Raw genomic sequence first — 21,138 nt, 5'->3', positions numbered from 1 at the left:
CGGAGGGCCCCACGTGGTGGAGCGAGAGCATCGCGCAGCGGGGTCCGCACACCGGGCCCGACATGAACCCCTTCGCCTGGTACCTGCCGCCGCCGCCGGGGCTGCCTCCGCCGGGCATGCCCCCACCCTTCTTCTGCCCGCCGCCCTCCTGGGACACGAGCTTCTGGGCTGCCCCCGTGCCCTACCCCCCGCCCGGCCGCTACCCGCCGCCCGACGGCCCCTACGCGTCCGCCGAGTCGTCCTACCCGCAGCCCGCCGAGAGCTACCCGCCCGCTGAGGGCTACTCGGATCCCGCCCAGAGCGTGCCTCCCGCCGAGAGCTATCCCCAGCCTGCCCAGAGCTTCTCGCAGCCCGCCGAGGGCTACCCGCCGGCTCAGAGCTACCCGCAGCCCGAGAGCTTCCTTCCCCCGCACAGCTACAGCTCGCCTGCCGCCTGGTTCCCGCCGGCCTACGGAGCGCGGCCGCAGGGTGAGGGCAGGGCAGGGCAGGAGCCGTGTCGTGGGCCCCTGGGCTCCTTCCCACCCACGCGGGCTGTCCTGAGCCCGTGGGGCTGCAGGGCTCTCCTCCAAGCACGTTGGTCATTCAGCCCTCTCTTATCTCTTCCCCACCGAGGTGGGAGGGGGGTGTTTTAACAGATATATCTGTGAATAGCTCATCTTTTTTTTTTTTTTCCTTTCTCTGTTCTGAAGGTGGAAATGGTAATTTCTCCCAGAAGTGGCAGGGCAAGCAAGCGCCTCCATTTAGTAAACATTGTCCAGAAGAAAATAACAAGCCAAAGGTACGGAGTGGGGTCCCCTGTGTAAGAGGAACATGTACGTGTTGGCATAGGTCCAGGGAAAGGCCACAAAAATGATGAGCGGGTGGAGCACCTCTCCTGTGAAGGCTGAGAGAGCTGGGGAAGCTCTTTGTTCAGCCTGGAGAAGAGAAGACTTTAGGTAGAACCCTGCATCGTCCTTGCAGTACTTTGAGGGAACTTAGGAGAAAGATGGGGACAGACTTCATAGTACAGCCTGTAGTGTTAGAGCAAGGAGTAATGGTTTTAAACTGAAGCACAGTAGATTTAGATTGGACATGAGATTTTTTTTTTATTATGAAGGGGATGAGATACTGGTACGCATTGCCTGGAGAAGCTGTAACTGGCCTGTCCCTGTAAGTGTTGAAGGCCAGATTGAATGGGGCTTTGAGCAGCCTGATGTGGTCATAGGTCATGGTAAGGGGGGGTGGAACCAGGTGATCTCAGAAGGTCCCTTCCCACCAAAACCATTCTGTGATGGTGTCAGTCTTATGGGACTCCTCCCAAGGCACTATAGACATCTGGTTCTCCTGTCTGACCTGGTGCCCTTAGAAGAGAGCAAACATGTGACGGTCTGTAACTCTTGAAAGATACATGTCAACCAAATTGTTACACAGGTTTATGTCACCTTACTGTAGTGGTGCCTAAATTACACTAGTGCTCTGTTCATGGTCAAGACCTGCCAGCCAGATGACCCTGATGTGTGTAGTGGCAGAAGGAAGGGTCTGTGCTGCCCTCTGAACTTGTACCAGTCATGGTCTGTCTTGGTAGGGAAGAGACATGGAGCTTTAGCCTAAATCTCACAGCCCTCAGAAGTCCGTGCCAGCAGACTGGTGTGTTTGCAGAAGCAATAATTCATTGAAAGGTGGTGGTGGGAAGAGCTGAGTGCAGGGCACTTTGTTTAGAAGATAAGTAATTGGAATTTAACTTCCATGTTATGTTAGCTTGTCTTTGAAACTTTTGAAACATGTAACTGCTTTATTAACAAAAATACTAATATTTTTTCATAACTAACTAAACACGGGAATATGTTGTAACTGCAATCCTGAGATTATTTCTTCTTTTTTTTTCAGACCAGAAAGAAAAAAGAGCCAGTTTTTTCTCATTACTGTGATACCTGTGACCGTGGCTATAAAAACCAGGAGAAGTATGATGAACACATTTCACAGCATAAGCAGGTTAATGAGTTTGGCTTTTTTTATTCACGCTGATTTTTTGCTTTGTGCCTGACAAGTTGTTAGCTGTAGTCACTCTTTGAACAGAAGACATAGGAATGAGATTCCAGAGCGATGTCAAGTATTAGTAGAGGATTTTGTTATGAATGCTGTATGTAGGGGAGGCTTCTGCTGTATTTTTGGTTTTATTACTGAAGCCTTTTAAACAGTTTTTCTTGTGAAGTATTACTAAGCCATGGAAATTAATTCATTAATTCATTAAAATTAATTCGTTAATTGACACCACTATTGCATGTACAGTTGTTGAGTGAAAACATTTAAAAATTTCCTTTATTGAGAAGTATCAAAATTTGCAAGTATCAAAATTTGACATTGATGGGTCTTGCAAATTTTTATCTTAGGCAAACTTCACTTTCTCTTCAGTTGTCAGATACATTGCCTAAACTGGTTATTCTAAAACCAGATGAAATTTAAAAGTGCATTATCCCTGCTTGCTGTTTTTACAATCACTTTTGTTAGCATACAGGGTAACTTACACAGCTTGTGCAACAAACTGTACAGGCAGCTGGTACTGAGTTTATTTGAAGTGTGCTCAAAAGCTTGTTTATAATTTGTGTAAATTGGTATGTTTTAAGTTCACCCTCTTGTCTTGCAGTGCTCAGAAGAAGGTTGCAATTTCAGTGCCCATGAGAAGATTGTTCAGATACACTGGAAGAATGTAGGTAACCCTCTGGGCCCAAAATAGGAGTCTGTGCCATCTTTGCCATAGTCCCCTTACTCATTCTTCAGTGGTTTCCTTTCATTCACTTGGAAAGAAAATGTATAATTTCTCAGAAGAATCTGTTTCAAGACAATATCGTGGATGAAAATTTGTTAAATACTATGGGATTTTCTTAATGGATTCATTTTATCATCTCTGTGTACAGTCTCACCAGTTTTGGAGATGAAAACAATGTGATACCACTATACCTGACATAGTGATGTTTTCTTTTTTAACTTGTGGTTTTTTTCCTTCCCCTTTTAAACACCTATGAAATACTTTTTCCTTAGGCACATGCACCTGGTGCCAAAAGAATAAAATTAGATAGTCCAGAAGAGATTGCTAGATGGAGAGAAGAAAGAAAAAGGTAAGACTTGTGGCCTATGGATTTGTTTTACTGTATTTTCCTTGTGGCAGCATGAGATGACAGCTGAAGGGCAGGAGCAGCACATAACTTGCTGTTTCTGCTGTTCCATTTACCCTGGAAAACTCCTGCAGCAGTGATCTGTGTCAGAATGTGTGAGCCAGGAGAGTGTGAGCTGCAGAGATGATAATACCGTAAAAGATTATAATAGAAGGCAAGGTATCAGCTCAGAGGGAAGCAGCTTTCCCAGATGCTTGATGTGGTGTCCCAGGTTAGGTGAATGTCTCATTCCTTTTAGCCTCATCATAGATCATATTTTAGGTCAGAAATGTTTGTGTAGTGGTTTTTAGTAGCTTAAAAATCCAGAACTATTGTACTGACTATAATTGTAATACTGTGTGCATATTTCCCCAGCTTAAGTTGTCCCAGTAGAACACACCAGGGAGTTTTCCTGATTTTTAAGGGCTTTCTGTGTTGCTCGATACTTTTCTAATGAAAGAGAGCAGAAACCATGAATGATGCTGTTCTCAGGTAGTCTAACTTACATTTTATGCAGGGTGCAAGGTAAAATTCTACTATAAGCAGTATTTCTCAATATTTCTTAGCCTGTGATTTAACAGGGTGTAACTTTTATCTTGACCAGGGTTGAAGTATTTATCTCCCAGATTTGTTTTTCTTCCTTCAGAGTTCAATAAATTAAAATCCACACTTTCCCAGCAGGAGAAAGATGCTACAGGCTTTCCTCACATCTGTTGATAATTTAGAATATAGTCTTGCAAGTGATCAATGTGTGTTTTGTTTCCACGAGCAACAGTCCTGTATGCAGAATGGGAAGTGATATAAATTTAATTTTGAGATCAGTGGTGATGAGCTAGGGCAGTGAACTAGTCGCGTGGAGTTTTTTTAGTGAAAATAAAACCCAGTGGTCTGATGGAATCCTACTGATGTATCCACCTTGCATCCATGTCAGAAGGCAACGTTAATGTGTTCTTGCTTTGAACTTCCCTTAATACACCTTTACACTGTTTTTGTTGAAAAATGAATGGAACTTATTGTAGAATTCCCATCCATTTTTTCCTGGATGGTGAAGCAAAATTTATCCCCATGTAATTTCATTTGTGGAGGTTTTAATTCTTCTTTGGACATGGTTTCAGCTTTTTTCTGCAAACTTCAGAAAGGCAAAGGGAAATCTTACCACTCTGTTGGCACATCACAGAAGTCAATTGTTGCACCCACTGTTCATTTTTTACAAATGAAAATAATCCATAGGTTCTTTAAAAAAAACAACAATTTTTTGATCCAGAAACAAGTGATTATTTTCTCTCATTTTTAAAATGCCATCATTAACCAGAAAAAAACTGGTTGTGATCTGTGCAAATATAAGTGTGATGTTAGATGAGGCAAGTTTTGGTACTCGATTAATTTTCATTCTAAGATTTCCTTTTATTCAAAAGATGCTTGAGGGCTTGTTTTTATTTGCTTTCAGTCTGCATATTACTGTTGTGGGTTTTTTGTGACCTAGTTTTCTAATGGTAGGTCCAAGGAAGAAGAGTCATACTGGTATGCAGTCTCTCAGAGAGGCTTTGCTACTCTTTTTCAACTTTTCATACACTTCTCTGTTTTGGGAAGTGTTCAGGAGAGCTTCTGTTTAGCAGCTGATGCTGAGGTTTAAGTGTTGAAATGATGTTTAAGGTGTATAGGTCACTATGTGCTCTACTAGAACATCAGGGAAATGGGAATTGAATGCAAAATTATGGATATTGTTTGTGTGGGGAGTGGGTGCTGCAAATCACAGCAGCCTTTATCTACACTTAATTGTAAGGGTGATGCTCTGCCTGAGATGGTTTTGTGAGCTTCTGAAGGATGTTTCTGAAGTGTTGGTTTTATAGGTGAATGTGATTTGGCTGTGATACAGCATTGCTGAAAGCCTTTGCTCGCTGCAGCACAGTAAAATCAAGGAACATAAAGTTGTGTGGTCACAGCCACCAACCAGAAAAGGCAGAATGGGATTAGGACTGTCTGAGCCAAGGCCACTAGATGGAGTAGTGCCTTATCTTGGTACTTCAAGCCTTCTGTGGGCATCGCATTTAGCTGTGATGGATGGGTGTAGAATGACTACCTGGGTGGCTTTTGTTACTCTTTGTACAGCGAGGAAGCTCTATGAGCTTCCTTCTTTTTTTTTAATTAAAAAAAAGGGGGCGGTAGGCAGGCAGAGAGAGAAAGCCAGCTGGAACTTTTGTGCAGCATTAATTGGGTCACCAGCAAAGCATCAGTTTAGTACTGAAGGTCTGTTGTTGACTCACAGTAAACACTGCATTGTACAGAAAAGAGGGACACCAGAGGGAGTCTGAGCTATTAAGCAGTTTTGGTTTACAGTGACAGGAAAAAAACCTTTTTCTTTCTAGAAGCTCCAATCAGAGCTAAGAATGAATCTTTTTAGGTCATTAATAGTTTGTTCCTAATTAGGTTGCAGTGATTTAATATGTGTGTTTCCTTGCTGCATCCTGTCTTGCTTGTTCTTTCAGCCGTTATAAATAATTACTTGCAGAGTTGAGATTTTTCTTCTTAATTAGCTGCTGTGTTGCTCAATTGTGTATCTGCTTAAAATCTTCAAGAAAGAGCTTGGGTTTAAAGTGTAGCCTTACTCTCATAGAGGAAAGGGGAGGAGGAGAGCTGGTAAGGAGTATCTCTGGATGAAGCATGCTGGACTGGAATGCTGTTTTCCTGTTGAACCTGCTGAGCCAAGAAATCTAATTAAGTAAAGAGCAATAGAGATGAAGTTCCATGGGATCTCAGGGTTTCCCTGTGTTTTGCAGACAGATGGTTGTGAAGTCTGACATCAACTTTTCTTGTTTTGATTTGTCCTGTCCCTTCCAAGTATTGAGAAATGTGCTGTCTTCAGCATATTTTTTCTTTAACATGAGCTTAAAGAGAATTATCTGCAATGCATTTCCTTAATGTGTCAGAATGAGGTATTGCTGTCTTCCCTACTCCACAAGTGAGATCTGGGTCCTGCCAGCCCATCTGTTTCTCACCAACATTTCTTGAGCAATGGTTATTGGTAAGAATGTGGCAAGGCTGCTTTAGTGTTAAAGCAAATAATTTAATTTACTTTTGCTTAGCTCCTAATATAACACTGGGGGCTTTTCTTGAGCTTGTGTGTTGCTTGTAAATTCTCTCCTTTCTGCCCCGCTGTCTTTATTCTCTTGGCATTGGTTTGTTCAGATAGGAATTGTCTGTTGTATTCCTTGCAATACATCTCACAGGCTAAGCATGTACTTAGTTCTTGAAGTCCAGTACTGTTAAAGACACCACTTTTAATTAATTTGTGGTTTTCTAGTTGCATAATGATAATCCTGGAGTAGTCTGGAATCCTCCCTGGTGTTGCGTTCATAGTAGTGAAGAATGCAATATGGAAAATAATTTCTTGTAACTTGGTAAAAGTAGACAAGACCGAGCAAAGTAGAAGGGATATGTCAGGAGATCAAGGTAAACGTAGATGCAATAAATTTACTCTGATCTGCTGGGATAGATCAGCAGTGAAACTGCCTCAGTTAACATATGGTTAAATCAGATGTGAGAAAGTTAAGCCAAGATTTTATCAGCTCTGTTGGGTCATTTTTGTTCCCTTTGGGCTATCCATGTCTCCTTTGCTGTGCATGTGCAATTAAGACCAGCTCAAGAAATTTTTGAGGCATTTTGCTCACAGTGCTGTTCCTGTTAAAATGATGAACTTGTATACCTCTTGACTCAAGAATTCATTGTATAAACTGCTATAGAAACAGGTCTCTTTTGTGTTAGCTGTTGGCAAAGCTCTATTTCTTCGCTGCTTGCTAAGAGCTGCTTTACTCCAATGTTTATGAGAGCAAGATAAAGTATGCTGGCCTATAAAAATGCATGGCTCTGGCTAGTGTGCTCATTTATTGGAAAAAAAAAAACCTATTCACTAAGACACATGTGTTATTGATTAGGCTCAGTGTCACTGTTCCCTAGAAGCTTTACCTGCATGTCTCACTTTGTTGGGATATATTTAGTATACCCATCTTAGCCTGAAAAGCAGTTTTCTGATACTATCAGTTTATTTTGAAAAGCTTTGGATTGTAGAAGTGTGTACTGTTGGGACCTGCAGCTGCTATGAAAGAGGGCTGCCTTCTCAGGCTGTACTGGCTTCATGAAGTCTGCTGTGCCAGACCATCACATCCTGGTTTAACTCTCCCTTTTACAAAAAGTTGCTTCAGTTTGTAAAGCCCTGTGGGGGCTGATGAAGCTCTTTGTATTCAAGCTCTGACAAGTTGTTTGCAAGGCATAAGTGCTGGGGTACTTCTACTTCAGTGGTGTTTGTAGGTAATGTTTTAGGAACATCATTTTCTTAGGAGAGGAGGATGGCTTGCCATCTTAGAAGGGTGCAAACCCAAGTCAGCTCTTGGGATTCAAGCATATGGCCTTTTACGTGGAGAGGCTCAGTCAGTAAAGGCAGTGAGTAAAATGCCATTTAACATTTGAGAAGAGCTGGAGAAAATAAACACAGCCACTACAGATGCCTTCAGATGTGCTTCTGCAGGCATACTGGGACTTGTGACTTGAGCTCTCGCCAGCTGTCAGTTACTGCCTGTGTCAGCTGGAAGGGTGGTTTAGGAGAAATCTGTCAGTCTTGGCAGTTTAAATGGAACTGAAAGCCTTGGTGCAGGCCATTACGGTGGCTCGTGGAGGGAGTGGTAACTCACAGGAATGAAGGTGGGAGGCATTCATGTCTCAAACCGTGTTGGGAGAGCGTGTCTGAATATGTCCTTAATCAGCATAAGTGCTGGAGCATTTGAAGACTCCTTTGCTCTAGTATTTAGGGTCTTCCCTTATATTTAAAACACTCTCCCCCCTGCAATCTCTACAATAAGCTTGGGGATTTTTTCAGCATAACTACTTGTTTTATGGCTTGATGTCCTCATGGGAGCCTTTGTGTTTGAAGGAAAACACCTTCTAAAACTGCCGCACACAGGGGTCTTTGTCAGTGCAAAGCTTTTGAGATTAAAGAGTTCATTGCACATTTGCTGTGTGCTGGGAGTGTTGTAACATGGATGAACAAATCTAACTAACAGGGAGGAGCAGAGGTAAAGCATTGCATCCTTGTGCTCACTTGAGCTATATGGCAGATTTCTGGGAGAAATCCAAAGAAAATAGATGTTGACAGCTCATGTTCAAATCCTCTTAAAGGAGACAAGTTCTGTAGTGTGTTTAGGTTTGTCTTGTAGAAATTGCTTCTTTTTCCCTTGGTATGTGGTTGAAGTTGTCTTGAATCAATGTGACATTTAGCATTCATGCTGTAATATGGGGGAAATGCATGTGATAAGATTAAATATTTAAAGAAAGATTTGTATCTTTTTTGTTAGCTATTTTTAGTGAGAAGCTGTTCTATATTTCTCTTTACTTCATTTTAATAGACATCAAATATTTATTCTTTGTGTTTCTATCCAGAAGCTGGGGGAGCATGTGCATGTGTTTCTCATTTACCACCTTTATCTCAAAGCACTGGCATTTAGCTAACTAATGTTTGCAGAGCAAGTAGTGTAGCCATTTTTGGGCTTTGGTGGTAAAAAGCCTGCTACCCAGGCTCTGTGTGTTAGAACCAGTGAGACATTGGTCTGGAGGGAAGGATGTTAAGGGTGGTGGGGAATGGAAGAGATGGGATGGTTTGGGAAATGGTTGCAACTGTAGATTTCTTTTCATCTGCATGATATGGTAACTTTTCTTGAACCTTGAATTAAAAAGGGGCAGTAATTCTGGTGAACCTGAGGTCAGTGTGCGAGCACAATGCTAAATATTGCTCAAGAAGGAACTTGTGTGCTTTTCCTTCTCACATTAAAGGAATCTTGTGCACCCAGAAGCTGTTCATATAACCTTTTTTGTTGTTGTTTTTAAGTTTACAAGAACTCAGCAGTTAGTTTGCTAAAGGCATGTTATTCAAATAATCCAAATGAAGCTCTATAGAAATAATATAAGAGGACTAAATCATATGTTAGGGCAAAGAGAGGGTCCATGACTATAACCAAACTGTTTGTATGTACCTTGCTTGGTGGTTTGGTAAATCTAAGAATGCTAATGTGATACATTTTTTAAGTTTTTGTTTTGTTTGTTGCATGAGGATATGTCAGCCTAAATTCACTCAGGTTTCTTTTCCTCACTAATGCCTTTTTAAGAAAGAAACAGTCTGTTAAACTTCCTTGAAAATTTTTAAAAATCTGTAATGCTTATAGAGGAAGCTGATTTGGTAAAGGGGGAATTGAGAAACTACAGTGAATCCTTTAAGAGCAGTGAAACTGGGTTTTTTTCTTCTAGAAATTTTCCTACTTTGGCAAACATTGAAAGGAAGAAGGAAATGCAGACACAGAAGGAGGAAAGGGGAGAAGTGCTGACTACCCAGCAGTTTGGGTAAGTTTTGAACCAAGCTTGTTGCATTCCTCCCACTGAGTTCAAAAGTATGCTGTCTTACTGTGGTCTCCCAACACTTGCTGCTTCCACTGTATACAGAATCTGGCTGCCCTTTAGAAGAGGACAGGCCATTTGACAAACTGCTGATGTAATACTCTTTTGTTTACTTCATAGTGCTCCAAAGTCCTCTTCAGTTAAATGAAAGAATAACTACATTAAAAATCTGGTATTCTGGCTTGTTTGAGAAAACCACTTTCTAGTGGCCATTCATTAGATCAGCATAACCTTGGTCTCTGAAGAAGTAGTAATGCAGGCAGAAGTCATGCAACAATAATGATTCCACATGATTTAATCCTTTATTACCTGAAAATGGCCAACAGAGATTTTATTCTTACTCTCTCTCCTTTCTGATGATAAATCAGTAGTCAAGTGAAAAGGGGAAAAAGATAAAGATGATGGAAGGCAGAAAAAAGAAGCAGCACTTTATAAGTTATAATGAAAACTATATGAAAATAAAGTTAAATCTATCTGCTACCATTGTTCTGAGCTAGTGCTTACTTGGATTTTTATCTGTTTGCTGTCTTATAAATTATTTTCCAGCATAGTTTTGTTCTTCTCTCTCAGTTTCACTGTTAGGTGGAACCAGTTAACTTCATTAGCTCTCTTTAGGACCTGTGGGAAGATTGTTTTTTAAAAAAAGATGTTATAGTGAACCACACTCCTAAAATATAATTTGTTTAAACTAGAATGACTGAGCTGGAAGGCAGGAGCAGACTCAGTCCTAAGGGGCTCTTGCTAAATGCCATATTCTGCTGCATGGAATTGCAGCTGGGGTTTGCCTGGCTTTTTGTGTAGGAGATGACAGCAAATAAAGCAAAACTTGCAAACTTTTGCACCATGGTAAAATGGTTGAGTTAGTGCAGAATAAGAAGTTAGTACAATTTATTAAATGTGGACAGTGCAAATTACCTTGTTGTTGCGTGTTCTTCAGAAGATCCAGCACTTGCCTGCCCCCACTCAACCAATTGCCTTTCATGCCTGAAAGGAAAGGTTTATAGAAGACTGAAGTAAAACTTCCTTTAAAGGATACAAAGCTGCAGGAGTGCTTTGCACCCAAAGAACCAAACCTGGACACTGAAACTAAAGATGCAAACATATATATTGTATATATATAACATATATATTATGACATTTCTTTGTCACAGTAACAAACTGTTTGATGTCTACAGGCTTTATTTGCTAATTTTTGTGGCTGTGAGTCAGATGCATCAAGTAGCCTTAAATGTCTGTCAGCAATTCCATGCTGTTACATTTGTTAGTAGGTTTATATCTGGAAAACTGTTTGGAAAAAGAAAAACCATCCTCAAAACTTCAGGTTCTTCACTTCTGCGTAGCAACTTTTTATTCTAGTTCATTCTAGAAATCTCTTCTTTTTCTTCCCTCCCTCCCTCCCCTTAGCACTCTAGACTTGGTGAACTATCCATAATCTGTCGTTTCTGCTTTGTATATCAGCAGTCAAGATTCTGGAATTGGTGCTTATCTGGCAAATTTACTGATGTGTGAAGAAAAAATAGAATACAGCTTGTTCCCTGCAAGCTGTACTATTAAAGCAAATGGCTAAGTAAGATGTACAAAAAATTAGATGCTTAACACTTCCATGGTGCTTCTGTTTGTGGTTGTCTGAAGTGCTTTGCAGCTCCTAAGTCTCAGCATCCCTGCGTGTGAGATCAGAGATGCAGAAGGACTGCTTTGGAAGCCTGTCTGGTGTCTCACAACACCTGAGTAATAGTGCACAGCTCTCCATGCCCTCTGAATGGAGAGTGAAGAGCAGGATGTCTTCCACAAGGGAATGGCAGAAGGCAGATAGCAGGCTGATGTTTGCTGGGACACGTTTTTGACCTTGAGGTTTCTTTCTGCGTGTTTGAGGCCCCAGAGAATTTAGAAAGTTGTTTTTAACCCTTGGTCAAGGACAACAGCTTTAATTAAGCCTGCATTTGCTTAATATCTTCTAGGTTGTACAACATACTGAATATAGAGCGTGGACGGACAAATTCAGAAATGCAGTTATCTCTGTTGTTGGAGTTGAATCATAGGAGATAATATTAGCCTTCTTTTGTGGGTGAGGGACTGATGCACAGGAAGGCAGTGGCTTGCCACTTGTGCCACAGGAACACTGTGGTGGGTGATGCCATCAGGGATGAGCAATCAGTGTTAGACACTGTTGTGAAGTGAGTGGAGAATGAAGTTAAATATGTTTTGCTGTGATATAAAGTAATTTTGAGTGCTATGACTGGCCTTGTTCTTCTCTAAAGAAGGACTTGATAAAGCCAGAAAAGCATGGAAGAGAGGAATGCTGGTAACGGGAACATTTCTGAACAAAGTAGTGGGTGGCTTGAAAAGGCTGTGTCATGGGGGCCTAGAAAGATTGCATAGGTGGAAGAGGTGAATAAAGTGTAATTACACACTGATTCTTGTAACACAAGAAGGATGGGTTACTAAATGACTTGTTTAGACCTCAGAATGAGGACAAACAAAAAAAGTCCTTTGTCACAAAATATTAACACCTTGCTGTAGGACTTCAGCAATGCCAGACATGAACACAGCATCCCACATGAGGGATAATAGAACCTCAGCTGTGCTGTAGGTGAGGCTGAGGCAGAATGGATCAGAACAAGCTATGGCGCTCATTCAGGACAGGAGATCTTGTGCAGTTTCTGCTGTTGTAATGTACTGATGATTAGTTACAGTCCTGTTTTGCTGAATTAAGTTTCTGTTGCTTGGAAATAAATATTTTCGGAAAGCTTCAGCTGTCCCTTCCATATTTGCTTTTCTCTCTTGGTCACATTTATTCTCATATCTATAGAATTCAACCAGCGTTTGTTGAGCTTTCCAGGTACCTTCCTATCAACATGTGTTTATAGGATGACCTGGAAGATAACAGAGCTGTGAAAGATAAGTGGAACCAGCATGTTGTGCTCTTCCTGTATTTCAGCACTTGTTATTTTGTTTCAGGTTTTAAAAAAAATGCATTATCCTGTTAGACATTTCTTTTATTCCTTTTCCTTGGAATGGAAAAGATGAATGGCATGTTGGTTGGAGGCGGGAGTAGGTAGTCATTGCAGCTGATGGTGTCAGATGGCTGAATGGATTTGGTGCAGCAAGATGCTTCTCAGAGCTCTAGTTAGAAAAGAGACTTCAGCAGTGAAAGAATGTTTGTAGTGGATGCTTTTCTTTTAACTTCATGTTGCCTTTGTTTTGAATGACTTTAGTGCTTAAGTGAAGAGAGTATTCTGAAATGAATTATCTGAAATGAAAACACCATGTTCTCCAGCTGCAGGTTATCAAGGAATTTTCTTAGCCCATGTACCCTTGGCCTTGTTGAAAGCTAAAAACTAAAAGTCTTGAGCTTCAAACTGTTCATTCAGTTCCTGCTTTGTCCCATTGCCCTGCCTGAGATGAGGTGTGACTGATTTTATGGTCTGTCACCTTGTATTAGCCAAGCTGGTGTAAGTCCTGGCATCATTCTGTGTTGCTGAACCTTAAACAAGGACCTGAACCATTTGGTTACGTCAGTTGTTTTTATTCTCATAGCTTATAATCTGTATGAGCTTTCTGTTTCTATTCTCCAGCAAAATGAAGGGGATGTGGAAACCTTCAGAAAATGGAGAGGCTCTTGGCCATCAACGAAGACACAGGAGAAGACAATGGCGCCCGTTCTGGAAGAAATTTAGGAAAAATGGTGGCGATTATCATGGACCTAGAACTCAAAATGAAGCCAATGCACCAGAAGACAGCACATGTGAAAAGGAACATGAACAGCAAAATGCTTTGGCAGCCCAAGCATATGAGAAAGATGTGGACCCTCTTGGTCTTCTGGCAAACGGTGATGTTGGTAAGATGAAGGAACGTGGAGAAGTTTTATTTTAAACGGTTGTTTTACGTTTAGAGGCTGAGACCGTGCTTGCTAGTCACCATTTTGGAAGTCTGACATGAAGTTTGTTGCATGTTCTGATGTAAATATTGTACAGTAGTGAAAAGGCCATGCAGCACCAACTTAGGTTGCTAAATTAACGTAAGAGAGATAAGAAAGTATTTATAAAACCAGAAGAAGAATGAAGTACTTCAACAGCCAAATTATTTTTAAAGGCTGTTAAATATCCCTTTGTGGTTTTGGAAACAACAGTATTTAGAAAGTGAAAACAAATGGATTTCCTTGTATGAGTTAAGTGAATTACTTAAAATGTCAGTATTTTACTTTTAATTCTGTTCTATGCTGTATTATTACTCTTGATGTTCTCCATATGTGTGTGTTCTCTGAAGTATTCCTGCTTAGGTTTTTTGGGTTTGTTTTTTTGTTGGGTTTTTCTTTGTGAGCATGTCTTGTTTCCTCATGCTGGCAGCAATATAAATTCTTCAGATCTAACTATTTATAATATAGTCAGCAGTGATGCAGTACTCCTAGAATATGGCATGTAAGCTGACTTATACTCTGGCTATTTTTAGCAACAAGGGTAGAATACATTCCCTGGAAAGATGTCTGATGCTGAATTTTTCCTCTTGAAAACATAATCTTCAATTAGTGAGAACAAGAACTCAGCATCCCTATGCAATTTGTTTATTCCATTAATCTTTGCGTGTTGGGAAACATAAGTATGCTTAAATATCTCTGTATTTCCCTGCAGCATCTGTGTTTTACTTAATGATAAAAGGTCTAATTATGCCAAAGTGCAGCTAGTGACCTCTGTTATAGTAGGTAGAAAAGGAATGTGGCACCCCTTAATTACACCATATTAAAGCTAGATGCAGCTTTTTAAACAATTGAGAAATGTAGCCAGAACAAATAATGACAAACACAATATAACTAAGTAGAATTTTTAAAAAAATTAAAATACAGCCCAAACCTATGATTTTACTGTATAGGTGCATCTTTTTGAGTATTTTTTTTTTTTTAATTCTCCCTGATTGGCTTCTAAATCCTTCTCCTCCATCTCAGAACTAAATTCAGCAAGACATATTATGAAATCTTCTCTCTCTCTCTTGACCTACACTTGATAACAAAACTTATGATTATATTTGGTATGCAAAGAAGGAAGCAGAAAGCTCAGCTTTCTGCTGAGCTTCAGGAAATTTGTGTTCAGGAAACTTTGTTTCAGGAACTTTGCTGGCAGGACTATAAACCAGTGGAGGCACCAGTTTGCCACCACCTACCTGTAGAGGGTAAACAAATGTGGGGGGTTTTCTATCAGTCCACAGCACCACTGGGCAATGGTGCCCAACATCAGGTGTGTGTGATACTGTGATGGGGATTTGGCAGCAACGCTGGCTGTTGGCAGGATCGTTGGGAAAAATCCCTCTTGCCTTTTCTTTCCCTGCAGAATCTGACAAGGATGAGGCAGCTGAGGAGGATGGCAGACTGGGAACGGCAGTTGTCCCCAGGCAGGTGACCTCTGCCCTCAGCGCGCTGTCAGTCAACTATGGCAGCGCATCCGACAGCGAGCCCGAAGGTGTGTGGAAACAACCTCTGCCCTTCTCCTCTCCCCTTCTACCCTATGTCACACTGCAGTGACCGGGACTGCAAGCAGGACTGTGGCATTTTTTGCTGTCCTTTTTTTCAGCAGCATGTCCTGGGCTGAGAGAGGAAGCATAAAATGCCTTTGATTAGGTGTGTGCCATCAGATTTCCCAAACCTTTTCTCCCCTAGCTGGGGGAAAATAAGGAACCTGTTTTCAGCCTTGGTTCAAATCATGTTTGAATAGTGCCAGGAAAAAGCTGTTATTGTCACTCCATGAACTAATTTCCACATCCTTAAGAGCTTTTTCCATAGAAGGCTGCTGGGTGTTGCTGTAGGACTTGAACTGTCTGTTACTTGGATTTTGTGCTTCTCTGAGTGTATGCATCAGTGTGTGGGGAGGAATTGCTGCTGCTGCGCGTTTTTGCGAATATTTACTAAGCCTTAGTTGCCCTGGGTGGCCTACCCAAAGTTGGAGAGCATCTAGCAGACAATGAATTGAACTTGGGCATCCTCTGCCCTAACTGTATTATGATTTTCTCAGCAGCCAAATTTGCAGCAAGCTATAATGTGAAGCACGGTACTTCTTAAGTGATAAGAGGGCAAAGGTTTGAAAAATCTTGATCGGGTGTTATTCCTTTTCTTTTTTCTGTGCTGTACAATTGAAATAGCTTGTTTTCCTTTCTGTGAATGTTTAGAGATTCTTTGCATTTAAAAAGAAAACCCAAGCCAAACAAAACCCTCCCTTTCTCCAAGTAAACCTTGAACATCTTCACATCAGGTTGTGTGAGCAAGAATAGTACTAACGAACTGCCAGTGCATGGGGATATGAGCATGTTGAAGAGGCTTTTAAGTTTGAGATGAAAGTGTGTTCTTTTTCTTTAAGAAATCCCTGTCAAGACTGCAACAAAAGCTGAGAGAAACCAGGCTGTGCTCAGAAATACACCTCAAACTACTCCTGCTCCTCAGAGTCGCAAACCAAATCAAAACCGCCCAGAACGCTCAGGCACAACGTTAAGGAGCTCGAATTCAAACGCACGTGCCCCCAGAGGGCCTGAGAAGAGGGGCAGGAAAACATTACCTCGCCTTCCCAAGCGCCGCCCAACTCTGCTGGAAATGGTAAGAGGCTAAAACAATGCCTCCTGTGCAGGAGTAGAACTATTTGTGAATGTTTCTCCTCTTCCCTGTGGATAGTTAGAGCAGTCTGTTAGCACAGGGCCTGGCTTAAGAATAGTAAAGTGAGCATTTCACTTGGAGAAGGTGAAGATGCTTTAATAGACCAATAGAAATACCCTGGCAAGTATTCAGGTAACAACTCATTTTGGTAAGTAAGAGATGACAACTGAATCATGTGTTTGAAATGAGCTGCACAAGGAACAAACCTCTCTCTTCCCTTCCCTGTGACAGTATCCAGTAGGTTTGGATTGTATGTAATCCCAGCAGCCATGATCTGATTTTTTGCTCCCAGCTTTGCTGTTCAGCCACCTTCCTCTGCTGGAGGAGCACGCAGTTCTTTTTGCACATGCAAAGAAATCTTGTTGAAAAGTGTGTTGGTGACTTTAAATACAGAGTGGTGTTTAGCTGCAACCTGCTTGCAGAAGGGTTTCTTCTCTAGGCATGTTTTGATCAATCTGAGGAAGGGACAGCACCTTGAAGAGCAGCAGGTTGGTGTCTCAGAAGGGTAGAAGGAGGTTTGTTGGGGTGAATCCCAGTAGCAGTGCAGAGCAACCCATTTGGCCACAAAGGTTGGTGTCTTTCTTTAGAAAGCTCTGACAAAACCTTGGTGCTTTTACTGTATTTATTACTCAAAAGCAGCACTACTCTTGTGATTCTATAAATGGCGTAAAGCTATTCCATCAAGGGAGAACTTGCAGTGGGCAAAACACAGGAGGAAGCAGGGTGCCACTGACATCAGAGCTCTGAAATAGCACAGGATGTTTCAGCAAGAGATACCTGATAAGGTACGACCCAAGCTGCTGATGTGGGAGAAATCCCTCGGTAGTCTTTTTAGCACATAGTACCATTGCTGCCAAGAATTCAAACTCCTAGTGACTGAAAAGGAAGTGTTTGTCCCTTGTGTAGCTCCCTAAGCCTGCAGATGCCTTTATCACTTGCTCTTCAAAGTTTTTGATGATCAAAGCAGTGATGACTCTGGAAGAAAGTCAGATGAAGTCCCACATGCTGAGAGAAGCTGGCAGTACATAGGAAACCTGAGCTGAAGCTTGCCAGTATATTCCATTTTTAAAATTGCATTTTAGTGAGGTTTTCTTACATTTTCAGATTGCTCAGAGTTGTTTTTAAAGAATGTGTACTGTGGCTGTGAATCATAGAGGAGGGCCTGAGGTTTGCAGGTAGCCTTCCACTGTCATTAGAAATGGTTAGTGTGCAAAAACCTTGAGAGGGAGCAAGGTTGAAATTTTACAAAATGGATCCAGAAGGTGTGTTAGAATGTTAAAAAAGGTTGTTGTATCAATAAAATGATGCTTTAAAAGAAAAAGAAAGGGAGGTAGGAGAATTGCTGCAGGTATCTCTTGACAGTCATCCAGCAGTGAGCTTGGGCACTACTAAAACATATTTATTGTGGCCATGCAAACACTAATGTGTATTTAGTCATTCTCTGTGCTGACAAAATCAAAAGCTTGTGTACTGTCACTCCACTGATAGCCATCCCTGCCTTAAAAAAGGAAATACAAAGATACAGTCTTTGATAGGGTAATTTCTGCAGCCCTGCTGGGCCCTAATTTGGCCATTTGGGAATTCACCAGTTTCTCCCAGTCAAACAAAGAGAACATCACCATGCTGTCCCTTGTCTGCCCTAAAGTACATCTCCTAGTTCAGATGGAAGGTTCCTGAAAGCTCATTTTAGGAGTCAGCTGCTGGAAACATCTCTTAGGAAGTGATCTAAGTAGAAATATTCAGATTTAAAAGTGGCTGGTTAAACCACTGTTGAAGTTTGTAACAACAAAAAAAAGCTTCTTGGTGGCATTACAAGCCAAACTTAGCCAAATCTCCTGCAGGGTGTAATACAGCTCTCCTGCAAATGATCAGGTAGTTAGATTTAGCCTCTTGGCTCAGATTGTGTTTGTTCATACTACTAGTTCTGCTGACACTCGCAATGAAAAAGGTTCATTTGGCTCTCTGGCTGATAGGTTTCTTTTTCCTGCTACCAAAGTGAACTTCAATGAGGTTAAAGCCAGTGAGGAAGGCCTCTAGCACATGGATTAAGCTACTAGAATTGGGTTGGTGTATGTATTATAGCCCAGACCAGTTACTGCTGTTTAAATCCATGGTCTGGTACCTGATGAAAGATGCCCTTTCCTTGTATTTATCTTTTACTCATAGGGGGTTTAAATTAAAAATGCATGGGATATTAAATTGCAGATATAGTGTAACTCACAAAGTGTGAAAAAATGATAATAGACCTACTACCTTGATGTACTGGTTAGCATGGCCTGGTATCACAGTCCATGACATGAGAACATCATTGTCTCTGGCATGGCAGTCTCCAGCCCCATGTGTCCAGGACCTTTGTGAGAGACTGTTTAACTCAAAAGATGTTGGAAATCACTTGAGTAGATCAGTATATGTTGCTATGCTTGTATCAGCTACAGAGCAATAGAGGGAAATGTGCATCATCCTCTCCTTTTTTTAATTTCCAGTTACTGGCCCAGGACATCCGGCACGAAAGGAATGTGATTTTGCAGTGTGTTCGATACCTCATCAGAAATAACCTGTTTGGACTTCACCTTAAAACAGAGCCACAGGCTGAAGCAGAAACTGAACAGTCCTCTGCACCTACAGCAGAGCCTTCCATGGAAAAACCTGAAGAATCTAATTGTTCTTGTAGCTCTGACCTTCAGTTAGAAGGAGGACAAGAAGATGCATTATTAATAACCCAGGGTGAGAAAGAACCTGTGGATCAGACTTCACAGATGGCTCAGTTGGCAGATGAGGACACGTGGGAAACCCCATCAATTCAGTGTGAAGGAGCACCGTAGAGGATATCTGTTATGGCAGTAAAGCACATTTTCTACTCAACTGATGCTTTTTGAAAGGCATCAGTGTAACAAAAAATCATTAAAGTACATACTGAGAGCTGTTAAAACCACTTTCCTGATCTGTTCTGCCCTAGGTGGCCGTTTCCTTGGAAAACATGTCTAGTAATTCCAAATCCACATGGCACAAAGGTAGCAGTGGCACAGAGTATGACCTTCCCTAGAGTAGATTCAGATCCCTGCTCTAGAGCTTCAGAGTTCTGAGTGTCTTACCCTCTTATGAAGCATGTGCAAGTCCATCCTCAGAGCCAAGAAGGATGGATTTTCTTCATGTGAAGTCATGGTCCAGTGTGTGTGGAGTATCTTGAGTGTCCAGAAGTATTTCAGTGTAGTTTCAAAATGCCAGTGCAGTGCACGCATTGTTTCACTTCAGCTGTTATAAGATATATCCAATATAAATCTAATATAGCCAGTGTAAAATGTGGAAGATATAACTGACCTGTCTCAAAAAGTATAGCTTGTACCAGAGGCCTCTTCCTCCCTGAATTAAGTTGTTAATTGAGCAGAGAAATGGAAACGAGGGTACAGGTTTTATTTATTAAAAAGAAAAGATACTATAACTGCTTGCATCAGTGCTGGGTTGCTGGTTGAGCTCAGGTACCCAATACTGAGTTTTAACTTCTGTTACAGTTATTGCCTGACAAATTAACTCCTGAAGCAAACCCTCAATATCATTATCAAAGTTTAGAAAGCTTACCAAGAGTTACTGGTTACCTTTTGCATATACATTGGGAATTTATTGGTTGGCCTTCTGGAAGAATGCCTTGGTACATTGTTATGATGCTCCTACAGCACCCAGTGACTGGTTTTATTCATAGGTTTGTGCATACTTCCATAGTGTTGTGAGCACTAAAAAAGAAGGATCAGTCAAGGCTTAGAAACAAATTTAGTATTTTGATTATATTGTGCCTTTGTTTGTCAGAGTGCTTCTTGTCAAGGCCAGGTGTTAGTTTGTGACATTGACACTGAAAACACACCACAAAAATAATCTATTCTCAAAACCTCTACTTCAGAATCTGCTCTTTGTCTTTTAGTCATGGTTAAATGTTGTTGTTAACTCTCAGGGACTGGCTTTATTTTCTTTTTCTTTGGTAGAAGTCTAGCCCTCCATTCCACCACCTGAAATAGGGAGAGTCACGTGGGGTTTTTTTATTGCCTAATAGCTATATTTTCTTTCCTTTAGTTCCTTAACTTGTGCCACACATCTCATTTGTGGAGTACAGGAAACAAGAAGTAGTTGAAAATTCTATCCTGCTGCTCCGCTATTTATAACTACAACTGCATATTGTGTTTGTAATGCACTGTCTAAATTTATGGAATTATATAAATACCAACACCCTTGTAAAAGTTGTGTGTCTCAAAGATATATGTGCAGAATAGAAGCAGTGATCATAAACATTTATATTTCCAAGGCAGATGATTCATTCTTCCCATGATGATCTCACGAGCCATCTCAATCTCACTGACTTGCCTCTGGCTCTTACAGTTTTACTGCAATGAAAATACCAAGGAAGAACACTCAGCCATGGAGATCTGGCACTCGAGCAGAACCTGGTTTCAGAGTGGAGTGGTACCAGTGCTGTTGAAAGCATAAGTAACAGCTGCAGGAAGAGAAATGGATGTCTTAAATTTGCTATTAAATTGCACTTTAAACAACCCTGTGTCCTATCAAGGTGATGGCAGAGCTTTCTTTGATTGTACCCTTTGACTTTGTGTTTAAAAAGACAAAACCTTTACCAAGAATTCTTTATACTGTTGGCACTATGACTTAAGAATATTAAACTTTCACATAAAACCAAAAACTTTGTCAGAAAAAAAAGTCTTTTTAAAAGTCTCTTTCATATAGATAGAAAGAAGTAGGTTTCTTTATGGGGAGATCTGTACATGGGATAAACCAGAAGTTTTAACCTAGGACTTGTTGCATACATGAGGAATTGCTATTTTTCTCATAACAAGCCATTTCTGCCAACTCCTATGGCAGCCATGTGGAGACAGACACTGCAGTGATGTCAAACCCTGAACTGCAGGCTTGGTCAATGGTAGAAGGTCTCTTCTTTCT

The 21,138-nt window shown here is 41.1% G+C and overlaps 1 protein-coding gene across 1 annotated transcript; it reads left to right on the top strand.

Annotated features, from left to right (window-relative positions):
* Positions 1-8: 8 nt before the first annotated feature.
* Positions 9-20,881, top strand: NUFIP1 (nuclear FMR1 interacting protein 1). Its single transcript, XM_064408734.1, has 10 exons — positions 9-468; positions 690-778; positions 1,867-1,971; positions 2,624-2,686; positions 3,019-3,095; positions 9,423-9,515; positions 13,145-13,407; positions 14,891-15,019; positions 15,911-16,143; positions 18,684-20,881. The coding sequence occupies exons 1-10, from the start codon at positions 63-65 to the stop codon at positions 19,020-19,022; spliced, it is 1,797 nt and encodes a 598-aa protein (XP_064264804.1). The 5' UTR covers positions 9-62; the 3' UTR covers positions 19,023-20,881.
* The last annotated feature ends 257 nt before the right edge of the window (positions 20,882-21,138 follow it).

The sequence above is a fragment of the Passer domesticus genome, chromosome 2 (assembly GCF_036417665.1).
Source record: "Passer domesticus isolate bPasDom1 chromosome 2, bPasDom1.hap1, whole genome shotgun sequence".
Taxonomy (NCBI): Eukaryota; Metazoa; Chordata; class Aves; order Passeriformes; family Passeridae; genus Passer; species Passer domesticus.
Note: the sequence above shows the minus strand (reverse complement) of the source record. Positions and strands in the feature narration are given on the sequence as shown.